General features: G+C 36.5%; 1 protein-coding gene across 1 annotated transcript in view; it reads left to right on the top strand.

Moving 5' to 3' along the window:
* Positions 1-18790, top strand: part of CFTR (CF transmembrane conductance regulator) — a 235257-nt gene that overhangs the window by 82183 nt on the left and 134284 nt on the right. Inside the window, exons 9-12 of the mRNA XM_043967579.1 lie at positions 3827-4073; positions 7921-8013; positions 9638-9820; positions 14262-14453. Coding sequence (XP_043823514.1) covers positions 3827-4073; positions 7921-8013; positions 9638-9820; positions 14262-14453 — 715 coding nt within the window. The remainder of the gene's footprint in view (positions 1-3826; positions 4074-7920; positions 8014-9637; positions 9821-14261; positions 14454-18790) is intronic.

Raw genomic sequence — 18790 nt, 5'->3', positions numbered from 1 at the left:
CTGACTGTGGTTATTTCTCCCTCTAGTACAGAAGATGAAGCACTGTGTTATAGTGAATAGTTAGGTCTACAGTCAGGAAGACTTGGATTCGAATCTCAACTCAGATTATTATTAGCTATGTGACCTTGGAGAAATCATTCTTCAGGCTTATCTCTAAGGTCTCTTCCAGTTTTACAAATATAATCCTGTGAATGCCATTCTTTCTACTGTAAATTGATTGTTTGCACAGTTCTAATAGTAAATACTTGTTGTGCAGTTGTTGGAGTTGTATCTGATTCTCCATGACCCCATTTGGAGCTTTCTTGGCAAAGTAAATGCTTAGCTGTGGCTTATAGAATCTAGTTCCTTAATCTGGCATGAAATTGTTACTTGAAAAGGTTGGGAATTGCTGACGAAAGGTGTGTTTTGAACTGACGTAAATATGGGAAATAGTTGGCATCTACCAGAGAGATCAAATAAAATGTTCAGAGAGAGATTGCTCAGTGAAGGGCAATAGAGTGATTAAACTTAGCCTGTGCCAGTATTGAACCAGGGCAAAAGTGTGCACCAAAGCTCAGGGCACAGCTATTGTTTTATTGCACTTCTGTCATAAAATCATATTCTAGTTTTCAAAGGTACTGTTAAAGTATTTTTATGACTCATGTAGCATAAGTGGACTTGTAATGAAAAATACTATTCATTGGAGAATAATCTTAACAAATTTTTGTTCCCTTTTTCTGCTTACAGTTATTTTTTTGTTCCAAATTATCTGTTTTCTTTTTCTGGTGTTTCTTTGTGCTTCTTTCTCCTGCCCTTTTTCTTTCTTTCTTCCTTTCTTCCTTTCTTCCTTTCTTCCTTCCTTCCTTCCTTCCTTCCTTCCTTCCTTCCTTCCTTCCTTCCTTCCTTCCTTCCTTCCTTCCTTCCTTCCTTCCTTCCTTCCTTCCTTCCTTCCTTCCTTCCTTCCTTCCTTCCTTCTTTCCTTCTTTCCTTCCTTCCTTCCTCCTTCCCTCCCTCCATCCCTCCTTCCTTCCTTCCTTCTTTCCTTTCTCTCTCTTTCTTTTGAACTATCTCATCTTTTTAATATTCTAATTGTTTAAAATTGTTGTTTTTACAAAAATTTTGAGCTGTGTAATAATTTGAAATTTTATTAATTTTTTGGGGGGGTGAGGCAATTAGGGTTAAGTGACTTGTCCAGGGTCACACAGTTAGTAAGTGTCAAGTGTCTGAGGCCGGATTTGAACTCAGGTCCTCCTGAATCCAGGGCCAGTGCTCTATCCACTGTGCCACCTAACTGCTTCAAGAGATTTTATTAATTTTGGGTTGACCTTAGCCAACATTTTAAATGTGGCTTACTAAAATAAGTAAAGCTCATGTATTAAGTTATTGTATAGTTTGAGCTAATTCAATCACTTTTTTTGTGTGTGTGAGGCGATTGGGGTTACGTTACTTGCCCAGGGTCACACAGCTAGTAAGTGTTAAGTATCTGAGGTCGGATTTGAACTCAGGTCCTTCTGAATCCAGGGCTGTGCTCTATCCACTGCGCCACCTAGCTGCCCCTAATTCAATCACTTTTATCCTATCATATGTTTGATTTCCTTTTTCTCAGGAATGCTATTTTTTGGGGAAAATTTAAATTTATTTTCTATTACTTTAGTACTAAGCACTTCATACCTAGATTATGTATGTAAAGTTGGACTAAGTCACACTTTCCATGCACTCCCAAAAAATAACCTATGGTGCTATTGTCATTTGTCTTCCTGACCTCTCCTTTAGTATGTGTCCCTAGTCCCACTATTCTTTCTATATACCAAAGCTGGATGGGGTAGCTCCTTATGGCCACTGAGCCATATGGCACCTGAATAGATGGAGCCTGAAGTTGTAATCAGTATTGTCATACTTTTCCTTATCTCCTCACATGTCTTAACTCAGATTTCTATGGTATTTGTCCAGATACCTGCTGGAACATCTCCAAAGTTTAAACATTTAAATTGCTCTTTATGCACTGGAATTCTTTGGGATGATAGCAAGGTAATAGAATGGTGTTACTGAAATATAGCTTAGGAGTGATATAAAATATTCAAAAAAAGCCACATAGTATTGTCAAAAAGGTTAAAAATCTTAAAATTTCCTTTTTTAATGTGAAAAGTTATAAGGTATAAATAATTGTAGATATCTTTATTAGCATGGTTTCAATGAGTTTCTTTTTTAAACTTCATGGGAAAAGTTACACATTTGACATTTTCCTCAATTCCGTACTTAATTTCATTAAAATAAAAAATTTTATACTTAGTTAAAATTGTTTCAAAAAATCAGACCAGGGGCAGCTAGGTGGCGCAGTGGGTAGAGCACTGGCCCTGGATTCAGGAGGACCTGAGTTCAAATCCGGCCCCAGACACTTAATACTTACTAGCTGTGTGACTTTGGGCAAGTCACTTAACCCCAATTGCCTCACCAAAAAAAAAAAAAAAATCAGACCAATAGGCCATCCAGCTCAGTATTATACCTCTACCTGTGGACACAAGCGATATATTATGGGAAGACACAATAGTTACTCTCTGAATTATCATATACAAAGATTAGAGATGTACTCTGGGGGCAGCTAGGTGGTGCAGTGGATAAAGCACTAACCCTGGATTCAGAAGTACCCGAGTTCAAATCCAGCCTCAGACACTTCACACTTACTAGCTGTGTGACCCTGGGCAAGTCACTTAACCCTCATTGCCCTGCAGAGAGAGAGAGAGAGAGAGAGAGAGAGAGAGAGAGAGAGAGAGAGAGAGAGAGAGAGAGAGAGATGTACTCTGAACATCCCAAATTTATGTATTCATTTATTATTCGTTTTGTAGGGCAATGAGGGTTAAGTGACTTGCCCAGGGTCACATAGCTAGTAAGTGTCAAGTGTCTGAGGCTGGATTTGAACTCGGGTCCTCCTGAATCCACAGCTGGTGCTTTATCCATTGTGCCATCTGGCTGACCTTTAAATTTATGTTTAATACCTATTATGACACTATCACTCTTATTATCTAAATTCTTCTAGACATTTATTTATATTTTCATCTGTAACAATTTCCAGGGGTAAAAAATTTTAAAACGTAAAATTTACTGCCTATTGTGTGTAGTAGCACTGTGCTTATTTTTATTTATAATTCAAATAAATATTTTGGGGGGCATTTGGAGAGTATCTCAAATGGAGTGTTATAATAAAAGAGAATACTAAAAGTGAACAGTTAAAGATATTGAGTTTTTCTTAGTATAGAAACATTCCTTTGTAAGAAGAGTATTTACATAGTTAGCAACATCAGACCAGGTATATTTTCACATCCTATGTATCACTTTTACATTTGAAGCTTCTTTGAAATGAATGAGAAATTTTGATGAGAGGCACCTGATAATAGGAATCTAGGACATGATTAGCTAAGTGCCATTGTTTCTTTAAAAAGAACATGTTTTAAAAAAAAACAAACTAAAGATAAAAATATTAACATCTAGCCAGAATATCATCTATGTGAAACTGCAGAGGTTTTATTTTAATATTTAACCCTAATGCACTACATTGCAGGTGTGTAATGAAATTTTGTTAAATTGAATTGAATTGTAAGAATAGCCTCCTTTGTCTAGATTATGGCTCTTCTCTGATTTCCAGAAATATTTGGGAATTGGCCACTTCTTTTCACCAATTAATTATATGTCAATTCAGTTGAATGAGATTTTCAGCAAGCCCCTGCAGTGTACTAGACTATGACAATTTGGAAAAAGATAATGTCTTGTGATTAAATTCCAAGAAGCATCAAATGTGCAACCTTGAAATTCTACCCTAAATTCATTTTGTCTTGTTGTTTTGTTTTTACAGAACTGAACTGAAACTGACCCGAAAAACTGCCTATGTGAGATACTTCAATAGCTCAGCCTTTTTCTTCTCAGGTTTCTTTGTTGTATTTCTAGCTGTGCTTCCTTATGCCTTGATCAAAGGAATTATCCTGCGAAAAATATTTACAACCATCTCATTCTGCATCGTTCTTCGAATGGCAGTCACTCGGCAGTTTCCCTGGGCTGTGCAAACCTGGTATGATTCTCTTGGAGCAATAAACAAAATTCAGGTAGGGTATAACAACTGCATATCATGGGCAGCACTTTCTGGGCATCTCTGAACTTGCCTAGTGGACTCGTCTTACTAATTGGGCATCTTTGGCCATGAGCCTTTTTAAATCATAGGTTATTTCATCAGAACAGTTGTTCTTGGGGCAGCTAGGTGGTGCAATGGATAAAACACTGGCCCTGGATTCAGTAGGACCTGAGGTCAAATTTGGACTCATACACTTGACACTACCTGTGTGACCCTGGGAAAGTCATTTAACACTCATTGCCCCATAAAAACAAACAAACAAACAAAAAACAGTTGTTTTCTCAATCCAGTGAATATTTCTACAGAGAGGGGTATTGGATTGAAAGAAAATCCTGATTGATGCAGAGGGGCTTAGAGGTTTCTTTGGTCCAGAGACTTTTCTACTGATTCTCACTGAGTTAGCCCTTGGATTACTCATTTTCCCATGGATTGGTAGCAGAATAATTAGAAAGATACAAAATTTACCAGGCAATGACTCTGTTAGAATAAATGTTTCTAAATCATATGGTTGTAAATGATCAAGTATGAGCCAAAATGGCCAAGTCAAATTACAAAACCCAGAATTGATGATGGCATTGAGACTTTTTGAGAGAAATTTTAAAGTACATGTGTAATGTTACTCTTTAAAATGCAGAACTGCTTCTTCCTAGATTCATTGGATCACACACTTAATCAATAAAGGTTTATTTGTACTATGTGCCAGGGTCTATGGGGTGTTCAGGGAGGACTAGCACCTCTGCTGTGATGGCTCACTGAGCCTTTTTCAGGGCTGCTCATCCACCTTTGATGACCACCTGTCACCCAACTCTCACCTGTAGCTCCAAGAAGCTGTAGCATGAGCAGTGGCCACACCTCAATAAAACTACCTTGGCAGATGGGCTAAACCAGGTTGAGAATAACCAACAGACCTCAAACCTGTTAGCAATTTAGGGAGATACCTACCCCAGGCATGTGAACGGCTTCCCTTGTGGAATGGACAGGTGAGAACAATTTATTCCAATGACCAGGAAGGCAGCTGAAGCAGACATTGTGGACTGCTTAGAGTTTGGTCAAACACTAAAGCTTCCATGGTCATCCATGACATCCCAGGCCATCACCAGTGGTTCTGACTTTTGTCTTACCACTGGACTTGGATGACTCTGGAAGAGTCTGATGACTTTAAACAACTACCTCATTTAAATCCATTTCACTAGAAAGCCAAGAAATCACCCCATGACATCATCAGTCCTTTTCAGAAATGAAACACGAATAACAACAACTGTGTGCCAGGCATTGTGCTAAGCATAGTGCTCAGTGGGTCTTGGAGGTCATTTAATTCAATCTCTTCATCTTCCCGACAAGGAATCTCAGTCCCAGAGAAGTTAACCCCAAGATCACATGGGTAGTACGTAGCAAAGCCAGGACTCAATTCCAGGACCTCTGACCCCAAATCTAGTGTTTTTTCAACAGAACCATACTGCCTTTCATTATCTATAAATGCACAAAGAGATGACAACTGTGACTTTTTTCAGTATAATGCTTCTTAATCTTCCTTTGAATATTTAACTTACATATTATTTTCATTTTTATTCTAATCTTCAGAATATTTCTCTAGTTCACTTTATATTAGTTATTAAAACTGATTAAATTTCTGGGTTATAATATAAAGTTTGAGATAACAGGAATATAATCTGGGACCTGTGATTTCAGTGCTATAAGGAACTCCCAAATAGGGTGTTCTTTCTGACAATGTATAGCTATCTACATCTTCCCTGCAATGTATAGTCTTAGAGAATTACCTATAGGGATAGCTAGGTGGTGCAGTGGATAGAGCACTGGCCCTGGAGTCAGGAGGATGTGAGTTAAAATTCATTCTCAGACACATACTAGCTGTGTGACCCTGGAAAAGTCCCTTAACCCTGATTCTCCACCTCCCCAGAAAAAATAGTTGCCTAGAGCATTGAGAGATGAAAGGATTTGCCCAGGGGTCCAGAGGCAGGATTTGAGCCAGAGTTTTCCTTCAAACTCCAAGGCCAGCTCTGTTTCTATCTACTTCACTACATTACATCTCATGGGATTGTATAAATGAATTGAGCTGGGTCTTCTTTTACTTTAGGGGTCCTGCTTCTCATGAATACTACCTGAGTGACCTTGGGCATGTCACTTAACAGGGCATCAGTTTCCTCATCTGCAAAATGAGACTGTTTGACTAGATGGTCTCTGAGGTCCTTTTCAGTTCTAGATCTATAATCCTTGAATACAAATCAAAATGAAGACTTTAAATCATAGTGATTCTAAGATGCCATTTACTCACTCACCAGCATTTTTTAGCTTATATTGGAAGTCTGGTCACACTTCCCAAGAGAACTAACTGTACCTTTGAGTCAGAGAAACAAGTGGGAAAGTCTTTGTGAATGATGCACTCCATCTTGTACCCCCTTTCCTCACTTATCTTCCCTAGCAGGGATAGTAAAAACCTTTAACTTCTGAAATCTCTTTTTTCTTAGGACTGTGGATTGATCCTTTAGGAAGAGTTCTACCAGATATTCTACTTAGTTTAGTAAGTTTATAGTGTAGTAATATACTGAAGATGATATCATAATTAGTAATAGTAATAGTATTAAGGATAAAATTATAATATGAATGTGCTATAAGGAGGCTACATTTTGTTAAAATTCTGGTAGGTTTCCGTGATATTTCAGCCATATTTCTAGGCAGTATAGAGTCAGTCAGTCAGTCAGTCAGTCAATAAGCATTTAGTAAATATCTACTACATACCAGGCACTATTTTAAACAATGGAAAAAATACAAGCAAAATGAACGACAGTGCCTACCTTCAAGGATCTTACATTTTAATGGGGGAAGATATGGATATGGGTATGGGGTATTAGAAGGTGGGGGTCCCTGCTGTACATAGCATGTAGGTGGGTGGGTGGAGAGCAGTCTGAGAGAGTCTGGAGTGCAGCCTGAAGAGGAATAAGGCATGACTGGCCTGGGAGCCCTTTTTAAATGGAGGTTCTGAGAGGAGCCATCCATTCAGTGAGAAGAGCCATAGGTGATGGGGGTATTTCCAATATGTGGGTCCCACTGCTGGATGATGAAGAGTTATCTGCTAAATCTTGATTTGTGGATTGTTTTCCTTGCAAGATGGGGATAATACAAGCATCCTCAGTGCAGGAAAATTATCTTTGCTGGCAGACTGGCAGGCTTATGACTCAGGTTAGTCTCCTGGGGTAGGCAAACCTGGCATCAGGCTCCCTGCCTCTTCTTATTGTTCCATCTTCTGCCTCCTCAGCTCTGACAACCTAGTGATGCAGGTAGAGCAGGATTTCTTAACCTGGAGTCTGGGATCATTAACATTTTTTCATAACTGTATTTTACTATGATTGTTTCTTTTGTTATCTCTGGATTTTATTTTGTGCATTTAAAAACATTATTCTGAGAAGGGATCATAGGCCTCACCAAATTGCCAGCAGGGTCCATGATACAAGAAAGATTAAGAACCTCTGGGTAGAGTTTGCTTCCTAAAAGAGTCAGTCATCCTGGGATTTGGACACATCAAGGAAGGACCAATTTCTTGTTAACAAAAATGTGTTTTACTGATAATTTTCTATGTGTAAGTATGGTTTTTGCCATAATGTAAAATTCATATCAGAATTGTGAAATATAGGTATAATTATTTGGATCTTGAGTCTCTGACACTAATATTTAAGAAGTTTCAAACTCAAATTACAGTATCTATATTTGGAACTTAGATAATGATGTATTAGGAATAGGTATACCAATGTGTTACTGTTATTTTTGGTCACACAGTATCTGTTTCTGCTGTCTTTTATACACAGGATTTCTTACAAAAAGAAGAATACAAAACATTGGAATATAACTTAACAACTACAGATGTTGTGATGGAAAACATAACAGCATTCTGGGATGAGGTCAGAATTTTTAAAAAAACCCTCAAATAATCATATTTTATTTTATTTGCCCAAAGTTCTTAAACATTTTGATCTTTTTGTATTTTGTATTTGTCCTATAGGAAGGCAGGGATATAATCACAATAGAATTTCAGTGTTGACATTAACTGGTCCTCCTAATTGTTTTTGTATTTAAAAACCCTGCAGTTTAAAAAGGTCAAGCACATGTTAAATATTATTTTTAGTCTAAGGGAATTGCAAATCTGAGAAGTTCCTTGTTCAAGATCCCACGGTCAAGTAGTAGAGTATTAGAGTCTAGAATAAGACCCAGGATTTATGACTCTTAGTCCCTTACACTTTGTCCCATACCACAAAAATATATGCAACCCAATAGCTCTGAAAAACTCTTATCCTTTGTTATTACTCAGTTTGAAAACTTCTCTATTAATTGTTTATATTTCTTATTCCCTCAAATAGCATGTTGTATCTTTAATGGTAGAGAATAATTTTTATCTCAGTGAAGAATAGCAGCAGGAACGTTCTTTTCACAGCTTCATTTACTTATGAAACATTTTCTCGTCATTTAGGGCTGCTGTGCCTAGAGAGTATGAGCCAAAAAGAAACCAGAAAAAGAAGCCAGAAAAAGAAACCAAAACATTTTTCTTAATTTCAGTTATTTTACTCACTCTAGGATTAGGCTGGAACTTGTTAGTGCCTCAATCACTTGTATTTTTTTCTCCTCCCTCCATCCCTCCCCATCTTTATTTACTGAAAATGTACAGATTGGTTTAAAAATCAGCTCAGCTCACATCTCCTCATTATGACTAGAAATTCCAAACACTATCCCAACATGGAGAAGAAATAGTTCCTATTCCTTAGTTCTTCAATTCCTTGGTGTCTTTCATCTAAAGCCATGCACTTAGTAATAAAGCACCTGAGGGAAGGCCTGCTATTCTACCTTAACTGTATGTATCTGAAGCTCCCTCTAGAAGTTCCAGGGAGCCAGGTGTGTGCCAGGGAATTGCCAGATGTGGTCAATCTCCATTCATTTACTCTCTTGATTTGTTCAAGGTTAGACTGGGAATAGTGTTATTGCCCTTCAGCAGTACATTGTGGAGAGCCTAAGATATTTGAACCTTTTTTTTAGTATATTGAGTTCCTCAGTCAGTTATATTGTGTATGTGGGTATCATAGAATCTAATGAAGTACATGCTATAATTTTCAAGTGCTTTGCAGTCTAAGAAAAAGTGTTAAATTGGTAAAAAGGACATAGGATCCTTCCTTAATGTGTGACTATGATAGCTCACAAAAGGTCCCAAGTTCTAGGAAATCAGAAGTTATTAGAGCTTCTATCAATTTGAAAATGTCTAGATTACAAGCTTTTGGAGAGATTCATGTCTATCATTGTCTGAATTACTTAAAGTTGGAAAGATTCATTGCTAGGTGCTTAGTGATGAGGTAGTTTTGTGGGGGGAGTGGCACTGTAACACATGGAATATTATCTATGAAAAGGTGCTAATCTACACAAATGTAGCGATCATATCAACAAAATTATACTCTTATGCAGCACATAAGTTAAAAGGTGGAATAGATAATTAACGAATAAGCTTGTTTTTTTTTTTATTTTCTATCTATTCTTTTCCAGGGATTTGGGCAATTGTTTGTAAAGGCAAAACAGGAAAATAGAGATGGGAAGCTTTCCAATGGTGACAATGGCCTTTTCTTCAGCAACTTCTCACTTCTTGGTACTCCTGTCCTTAAAAATATCACTTTCAAGATAGAAAAAGGACAATTATTGGCTGTTGCTGGATCCACGGGGGCAGGCAAGGTATTCCATTTTACTTATGTTAGCTATGAGCATTACTTACAAATTTGTGCTATACTGCTTTGCCCTTGCAACTCAAGGATTTCCTTAATATTTTCCTCTTTTCTTTCTAATGTGGTTCTAGTGTATGTTGTAGCTTAACATAGCATGCTATTTTTTTTGCAGGGCAATGAGGGTTAAGTGACTTGCCCAGGGTCACACAGCTAGTAAGTGTCAAGTGTCTGAAGCCAGATTTAAACTCAGGTCCTTCAGAATCCAGGGCCAGTACTTTATCCACCACGTCACCTAGTTGCCCCTCATAGCATGCTATTTTAGTGGAACTTTTGGATATAATTTCTCTCCCATAATAATGAATGGTGAAGTAATTTAAGTTTTCATGTAGGCAAAAATATAAAGAATTATAGGAATAATTTTTTTCTGGATTTGACACATTATTAGGAATTAGGGTATCAATTGGAGTCTGTGAAGGGAGTGATGATATCTTGTACTACTTTGCTTCCTGTACAATAGTGCCTAACATAATTATTGTTGTTGTTTCATTTTGATCATGCCTGCCTTTTTTGTGACCCCATTTGGGTCATATACTATAGAGGTTTGCCATTTTCTTCTCCAGATCATTTTATAGATGAGGAACTGGGGCAAACAGAGTTAAGTCACTTGGCCAGGGTCACACAGCTAATAAGTGTCTGAGGCCAAACTTGTACTTTGGACTCCAGGCCCAATATTCTATCCATGGTGACACCTAGTTGCCCCATTATGTTTGTGAGTTATTTAATATACCTTCAAGAAATATCTGTTAAAGGAATGATTTGGAGAACCATCTACATTTTTATCAGAATTTACCAAATATTTTGGGGCTTAATAACAATAATGATGATCTGATACTGCTGCTGCAGATGTGGTGAGATGAAAATGTAGCCAGGTCTGGAGGCTGGAAGTCTTAGGTTCAGGTATTGCCTCTGATACTTACTAGATGTGTGACATTGAGTGAATCACTTAAGCACTCAGCAATGAGAGGAGGAAGGAACTGGTAACTTCCCCATATGAATGAAATCACAGGTCTAGTTTTTTTTCTTTAAGGCTAAGATTATATGTGTGTATATGAACACACATATACAAATCTATATGAATATTTATATACTCATGCACATATCCATTCATGTACATATACACATACAAATATATGTGTATTATGTATATTTATGTATATACATACACAATGTATCCCAAAAGCCTTAGTGAAGCTTAAGCTTAATACATTTACATTGCACTAAGACTTTTGTAACACCTTTTATACATACATACATATATATATATATATTCATATGTAAGGCATCAAGGTTTTGCAAGCATGTTATATATTAATTCAATTGCTAATGTATGAAATATACTAAGAATTTCAATAAAATTCTATTATATAAGCAGTAATTTCTCATTTTATTACATTAAATTAAGCAGCCTTACAAAGTTCTTTGCCTTTTTTCCCTTTAATAAACCATGGGATAGTAGGAACAAGATTGAGAAGCTGATTTGCACAGTGCTAATAAGAGCATTTCTAGAGTATTATTTCTAGCATTCAGAAATTGTCAGAAATAATGAAGGCCTTATAGATGGTATATAAAACAGGTGATTTAGGAGGTCAGAAAATAAGAGTTAATGGTTCCATATTTGTTAGTCTAGAGAGAAGGAGACCAGAGTGTCACTTAATACTGGTCACATTTCAATTTGATTCAACAAATGATTATTAACTAAATGCCATGTATAAGACAGAGTACTAACTTTTGGTGACATAAAGATGAAAAATTACATATTACCTGCCTTCTCGGAATTTACTATCTCATTAGGGTAATTGATATGCCACACGTACAAATAAGTGTAATAAAAGATGGAATGTGATAAAGCAAAGGCAAATGCCAGCCCAAGCACTTTGAAAATAGTCGAAGGTAGAACTGTTTTCAGCTTGGAGAATAAGGAGGAAATCAAGAAAGACTTTATGGAGCATGTGGTACATGAGCTGAATCTTGAAGAAAAAGAAGAGTTTTAGGAGACATAAATAGGGAAGGAAGAGAGAGCAAAGAGAAAAGAAGGTAGAAGAAACAGTGTTAGTGGTACTGAAACTTAGGGGTAAGAAAGGAAAATAAATTGGTGGAGAACAGCCTTCCCTGGAGAGGGGAGGCAAAGGATGTAGAATCTTCAGGGGGAAATCCAAGGAAAAGTGTGCAGTGGAGAAAGCATCCAAGTTATTGTAGGAATTGATGAACAAAGGCTCTCCATAACTTAGGTGAGAATTTAGTGAAAAGATTTAAAATGAAAAATTTACATTAGACCTTAAGAAAGAATTTCCTGAAAGTAAGATATATTGCACGTTGGAGAGGGCTAAGTGTTACTGCTCTTTTTCTAAAGGACTTCAGTTAGAGGGTAATTCTTGTCTATGGTTATTCAGATTTCCTACTTTATAAAAGTATGTAGGGAGGGGGCAGCTAGGTGGCACAGTGGATAGAGTACCAGCCCTGGATTCAGGAGTACCTGAGTTCAAATCTGGCTTCAGACCCTTGACACTTACTAGCTGTGTGACCCTGGGCAAGTCACTTAACCCCAATTGCCTCACAAAAAAAGAAAAGAAAAGTAAAGTATGTAGGGAAGGGGAAGCGAGGTAGCAAAGTGGATAAAGCACTGGCCCCGGATTCAGGAAAACCTGAGTTCAAATCTGGCTTCAGACATTTGACACTTAATAGCTGCGTGATCCTGGGCAAGTCACTTAACCCCTGTTGTCCTGCCAAAAAAAAAAAAAAGCAGTATGTAGGGGAAGAGTGAGTAACTTCACAACAGCTTTCAAGCTATCGTTTTTCCATAAAAAGGCATTTTTTCTGGGATCGAACATTTATAAGTGGTTGAATTGAGAAAAATAGAACTGCTGGTTAAAAAATAAAATTAAAATAGAAAGTAAGAAGACCCCAAAGGTTCTTTCTAAACAGAGGACAGTTAATCACATATATATGGTCTTATTAGTAGTATTTTAAAGAATTTATTATCTGATACATAGGAAATAAATGTCACAAAATGCTCTCAGTGATTGAATTTTGTTTCAGCATCATTCAATTCATTGGGTATCAGTACTGTTCTAAATAATTTTTATAGTGTTGTCTCTAATTGTGTTTTACTTTACATGATGCAGATTTTGCAAAGAGAGAAACAGTGAGATTTTTCTTCCTACTAAATAATTTACCCTGCAGACTGGTTCCCCTTACCCCCTTTTCTTTTGGCCATGTATTTTCTTGATTTTTAAAAAATCACTAGTTGTAGTCATTGTTAAGAGAAAAGTTTGATGGAGGAAAGATTGAGGTTGCTTCAAATCAAGATAACTCCAAAAGAAAGTTTGCTAACAAGAAAGTTGTTAGTGTGTTTTATCTAATGTTTTTCTATTTGCTAATTCTGTATTTTATTATCAGTCATGGTATACAAAAGAAGCTGCTACTAGTTACTGATTACCCCTGAATTACAAGACCTGTCCTTATTTAAACTGTAGGCAATTATTTCAAGAAATGATAGACTGATAAATGTTAGTTGCAGAGATGACAATGGGAAGGGCCAAACCACAAGTTGATAGGCAGTCCCTGCAAATAATCCAACTAGGACTTAAAAACAGAGCCTGTTATGGTTATGTTAGAGTCATGAAGAATGCAGCTTTGTTAGTGTCATGAAGTACTCAAAAGAACATTTTAACATTTTATTGGGCAACAGAAAAAGAGATGAAAAATGCTCAAAAATAGCTATTTTAGGGAACTCCTGGGTGAAGAAACTCTCTCTACTAATACATATGGGCTCCTTCTCTGACACTTATAGTCAGTGTTACTTAGAACATTGAGTTATTAAGTGACTTTCTCGGGGACACACAGCTAGTATATATCAGAAATCAGTCTTGAATCAAGGTTATCCTAGCTCAAAGACCAGTTCTTTATCCACTATGCTACAATTTTCTCTCATTCTCCCTGTCCCTCTCCTTTTCTCTCTTCCTTTCCTTGACCCTCTCCCATTCCCTCTCTCCAGCTACATTTCTCACCTTGGAACATCTTTAAATAAATAAGAATTCATTTTTATACAGCGCTTTCCTCACAACAACCGAATAAGGTAAGTAGTGAAAATGTTATCATCTGTATTTCACAGATGAAGTCATGGGGGCTCTGAAAGTTTTAATGACTTCTATATCATCCTACAGCTAGTATATGTCTAGAAGAGATTCAAACCTAAGTCTCCTCATGCCAAGCTCTCAGATCTGGAGTTTTGTTCAGTGCTTAACCATGCCTTTTCATTCATTTATTCAATACTCTTCTTTGGAATGACTTCTGGTGCTGTTCTGGGGATGAGGAATAAATTCTCAAAGAGGACTTACCAATAATGTATTTAGTCAATTGTTTCAGTTTAATGCATTGGTTTTCATTTTCAGACTTCACTTTTAATGATGATCATGGGAGAATTGGAACCCTCAGAGGGCAAGATTAAGCACAGTGGAAGGATTTCCTTTTGCTCTCAGTTCTCCTGGATCATGCCTGGTACCATTAAAGAAAACATTATTTTTGGTGTTTCTTATGATGAATACCGATACAGAAGTGTCATCAAAGCCTGCCAACTAGAAGAGGTATGTCTTTATCTGAATTTTTTGTAGCATATCATTTAGTAAGTTTGTGTAGGGAGTAGTCAGTCCTCTTACTGGTAGTGGGGATTGTTTTTATTATTATTATATTTGTTAAATATATATTTTTCCTTTTTGTATTTGAATTCTTAAAAAGGCCAGCTTGATGATGAAATAGAAGATAAAGTTGTCTTATGGATGGGTCATTGACAAATGCCTGAGGGAAATGGTTATTATGTCTGGTCACTTGAATATTGAGTGTTCATTAAGTTTATTACTTGCCTGCCAGCTCTGCTTTGCCAATAAGCTGAAGCTCAAAAGAGGACCAATGGCCAATGCGGGTAGGAGCATAGCCTTTGATACAGGAAGAGTTCAGTTTATTGGGAGCCCTTGCAGAGAACAGCATGGGGAAGGAAGTGTCGAGGATGATGGTGACTGGCTATATGGTTACTTGAGTGAAAAGAGGCTGAGGTTCCACTCTAGGGAAATGAGTAGAGATACAAGACCTTACCTAAAGGATTGAGCTAGCTTTAGCAAACATATATTAACTGTGTCAGGGCAACCAACACGGGCAAAAAAAGAGCTGGTAAGAACAAGTGAAGACTGACAGAATGCAAGTCATTGAAACCTCCAGGAGAATGAAGGAAGCCATGGAGAGTCCAATGCCCAGGAAAGATATTTGTGGATACCTTATAGAGAATGACTTTTCTCAACTAGGGAGTCAGAAAGTAAAACTTATACTTTAGGAGGGCCTGGAGTCACTGACATATCTCCAGGAGGATGAAGGTAGTAGACTCAAAGTCTTTATGTTGTTCAGTCATTTAATTGTGTCTGACTCTTTGTGACTCCATGGAACATAGCACACCAGTCCTGTCCATGGAGTTTTCTTGGCAAAGATATTGAAGTGATTTGCCATTTCCTTCTTCAGGAGATTAAGATAAACAGGGTTAAATGACTCATCCAGGATCACCCAGCTAGTAAGTGTATGAGGCCAGGTTTGAACTCCAATCTTCCTAACTATAGGCCCAGTGCTCTCTACACTGTTACTTGGCTGCTACCTTAAAGGCTGTATAGAGCAACATAAAAAGAAAGCATGGATAGTTAAACCAATGTTTCCTGTGAACAAGAGAGAAATACAATTGGGTGTTAGATTCTAGAAGGGCTAAGAAACCTAGCAAGCCTGCCAGATTGGATCTCTATTGAGCTAGGAGTCTTCTCTGGCCTACTTTCCAACCCAGGCAGGAGTTGAACTGCGATTTAGATGTAATGTCTTAGCCCCATAGTCTCCCACCTCAGCAAAGAAATATAACTTTTTTAGGGCCATCTTGATCACCATAATTTCTCAAATTCAGTTCTGATTTGTTGTTTTCATATACATTGTTCTAATCATTGTGTATATTGTTTTCACTTTGCATCAGTTCATATCAATCTTTCCATGCTACTCTGCTTTCATTTTATTTATCAGAATTCTGTTATTATAATATGCAATTATATTTCCCCATTTCCAAATTATAACATAATTCTATATTATTACCATTTAAATATGTTACATTTCATCAATGTTATTATCCACTATCATCACTTATATAATATAAAAATAAAAGATAATTACATAAAAGTAGCATCTGCCACTTTTGTTTATATGACATGTTAAGTTTTACAAATTGCTTCACAACAGCTCTGTAAAGTATAAATTCTGTTCCTGCAAAAATATTGAAGGCATCTGTGGAATAAAACAGTTAAACAGCAAAACACTTATCAGGTCCTTAATGTTGTTAAGGTACTATGCTAGAGAATGCATAGTCATTGCCCTTAGGTAGCTTGTAGAACGTGGAAACATGTTCCTGTTGTCCAGTAGGTAGATGAAACCTCTTCTAAATGACTAGTAGGTGATATAAAAGCAAGCTTTGAAGTAGCAAAGCGACCACTTGAATATAAAAGGGATCTTGGATCACTAAACAATGGAATAAAGATTTCTATTTATAAGTTTATAGGACATAGATTCTTTTATGGTACTCAAAAAGTCACCTTATGAGATGCCATTAAAACAACATAATTTATTAGAGGGAGCATAAGATTGCTATTTAGGAATTCTTGAGATAAACCAAGAATTAGAGCTCAATCAGTGGCCTTAGTCATATAATGATATATAACCTTTCTTGGCCTTGTCTTCTGTTCTTTGATCTAGGGACAAATTTAAAATGATTCAAAAGACTGACTTTACAAGTAACTTATGGAGGTTTATTGTCTATTAATCACAACCAAAAATTATCTGAGATCTCAAGATTTTGACTTAGGTTGACTCTCATAATATATACTGTAGACTTTGCCATAGCTATTTATCTTTGAGTATAATACTGATGTATACACACATTGGACCAGATACTAATCTTTGCTTGGGTGTGATATTCTTTCTAGGTTTATAGGTGTGTTCTTTGAATCAATGGTGCCATTTGTTAGTGTGAGAAATGATGATGGTTTGATACATGGTGGAATCTTCTCAGAATAACTTGATACATGAGAAGATATTCTCAAGGAAAGCATGCCTGTATAGAGAACAACAGACGATATTATCTAGTGAATTACATCAAACCAGTAAAGAGAAAAGTAAGTTTTTCAGGGTAGAGATAAAAACCAGTTACAGACAATATTAGCTAGTAAATTGCATCAAACTAGGAAAGAAAAAAAATAAGGTTTTCAGGGCTAGGGATAAAAACCAGTTTGAGCTGGCTCTTGTTGATGTCCTAGAGAAATTAGGTAAAAGGTTAACTCTAGTCTCTACTGTGCTTGATTAATAGACTTATTAATACCATTTTCTCCTCCACTGTCTAAAATTTCCACCCCATTTTCGATCATGTATGGAAGAGGTAACTTATCAAGGAGAATCTAGTTAGAACTCTTCTGGGAAGATTGTGAACCTAGCAACCTATGGTGGCTCAGAGGAGGGACTGATTGCATCAGGGTGTAGGATATATACAAGGTGATTGCTTTCAGCATTTGCACTCACTGCTTTTTTTTTTGCACTCACTGCACTGTGAGTGCCCATTCTCATGAGAATGCAATAAAGGCTTTTTGTTATACCAAAACTGCCTCTGAAAGAACTTATTTTGAGGTGGTCTGCACCTGTTTATCACATTAGTCATTCTCTTGTAGTTCCTTCTGTAACTTCTCACAAAAATTGGAACAGAGGCACAAATAGAAAACACGTGGAAATGGAAATGAAGGAATAGTGGGCTACTTTGCATTGTAAAACTAAAACGTCCTCTGTTCTTGTAAAGGTGTCCAGTACATTTAAGCAACTAGTTCTCTGTATATTGATTGTTCGGCGATTAGTTTGTTAAACTGTAGCTCTCTTGTTTTGCACACATGGCAGCCTTACCCTGGAAGCAGAGGAGGAATTTTCAAGGTAAAAAAAAAAGATATCATATCAGAATATATTTAGAAGCAATAGAAACTAGCACAGTTAGAACATTATAGCTTAAAGTAGACAGTTGACATTCAAGGGAGTTCTGGGAGAATTCTGACTGAATTCTAATGGTTATTGTTGGGAGGAGGAGGGTATAGAAGTTAGGAGGCATCAAGGCTTGGCAAGATAAAATGGAGATTTTATTTGATGATTGGAGAGTTAGAAAAACTTGAAGTGAGTTTTTGTTTTCCTGTTTACTATACCTTTTACACATATTAGAGAACCCCTTTCCCATGTCATACTATTCTATAATTAGGCAGTCCTTTTGAATTTAAAAAAGATAAATTTTTTGTTAAATGTCAATGTTAAATAAATAAGTATTCTTTATTGTTAAATTATTAAAAATTATTAAATAAATATCTCTTTAAAATAGTTTATAATTCAATGACCAACCTACAATTTTATTTTTTAAAAGAAAAACATGTATCAAGGTAAACCCCTCCTAACTACTCCAACCTACAGCAATCTCTCCCTCCTAAAGCTCAACAATTAACCACTTTTCCAGCAATTATCAACCATACATTTCATTTGGTAGAAAATCATATAGTGCTTTGTGTATCACATGTATTGTCATTTAATTTATATTTTCCCACAAATGCTTCACTTTTCTTGTCTTCCTGACATTAAACAACAACAACAACTAACTCCTTTAGGGCAAAGATTAAGGCTTATGCCTTTTCATAGCTCCCCAAATTCCTTAATTCAGTGGAATATACATAGTAGCCCTTGATCATTTTAGCTTAAATGAACATTGAAAGAATACCTGTGATAAACTCTGTGGATAAAGTACTTTGTAAAGGACATGTAGATAGGTAAATCCAGAAAGAGTTCAGTGTAATTTATTTCAATTAAACAAGTACTATATAGCAACTACTAT

This window comes from Dromiciops gliroides, chromosome 5 (genome assembly GCF_019393635.1).
Source record: "Dromiciops gliroides isolate mDroGli1 chromosome 5, mDroGli1.pri, whole genome shotgun sequence".
Classification (NCBI taxonomy): Eukaryota; Metazoa; Chordata; class Mammalia; order Microbiotheria; family Microbiotheriidae; genus Dromiciops; species Dromiciops gliroides.
The sequence above is the reverse complement of the archived record's forward strand: the minus strand, read 5'-3'. Positions and strand labels throughout refer to the sequence as shown.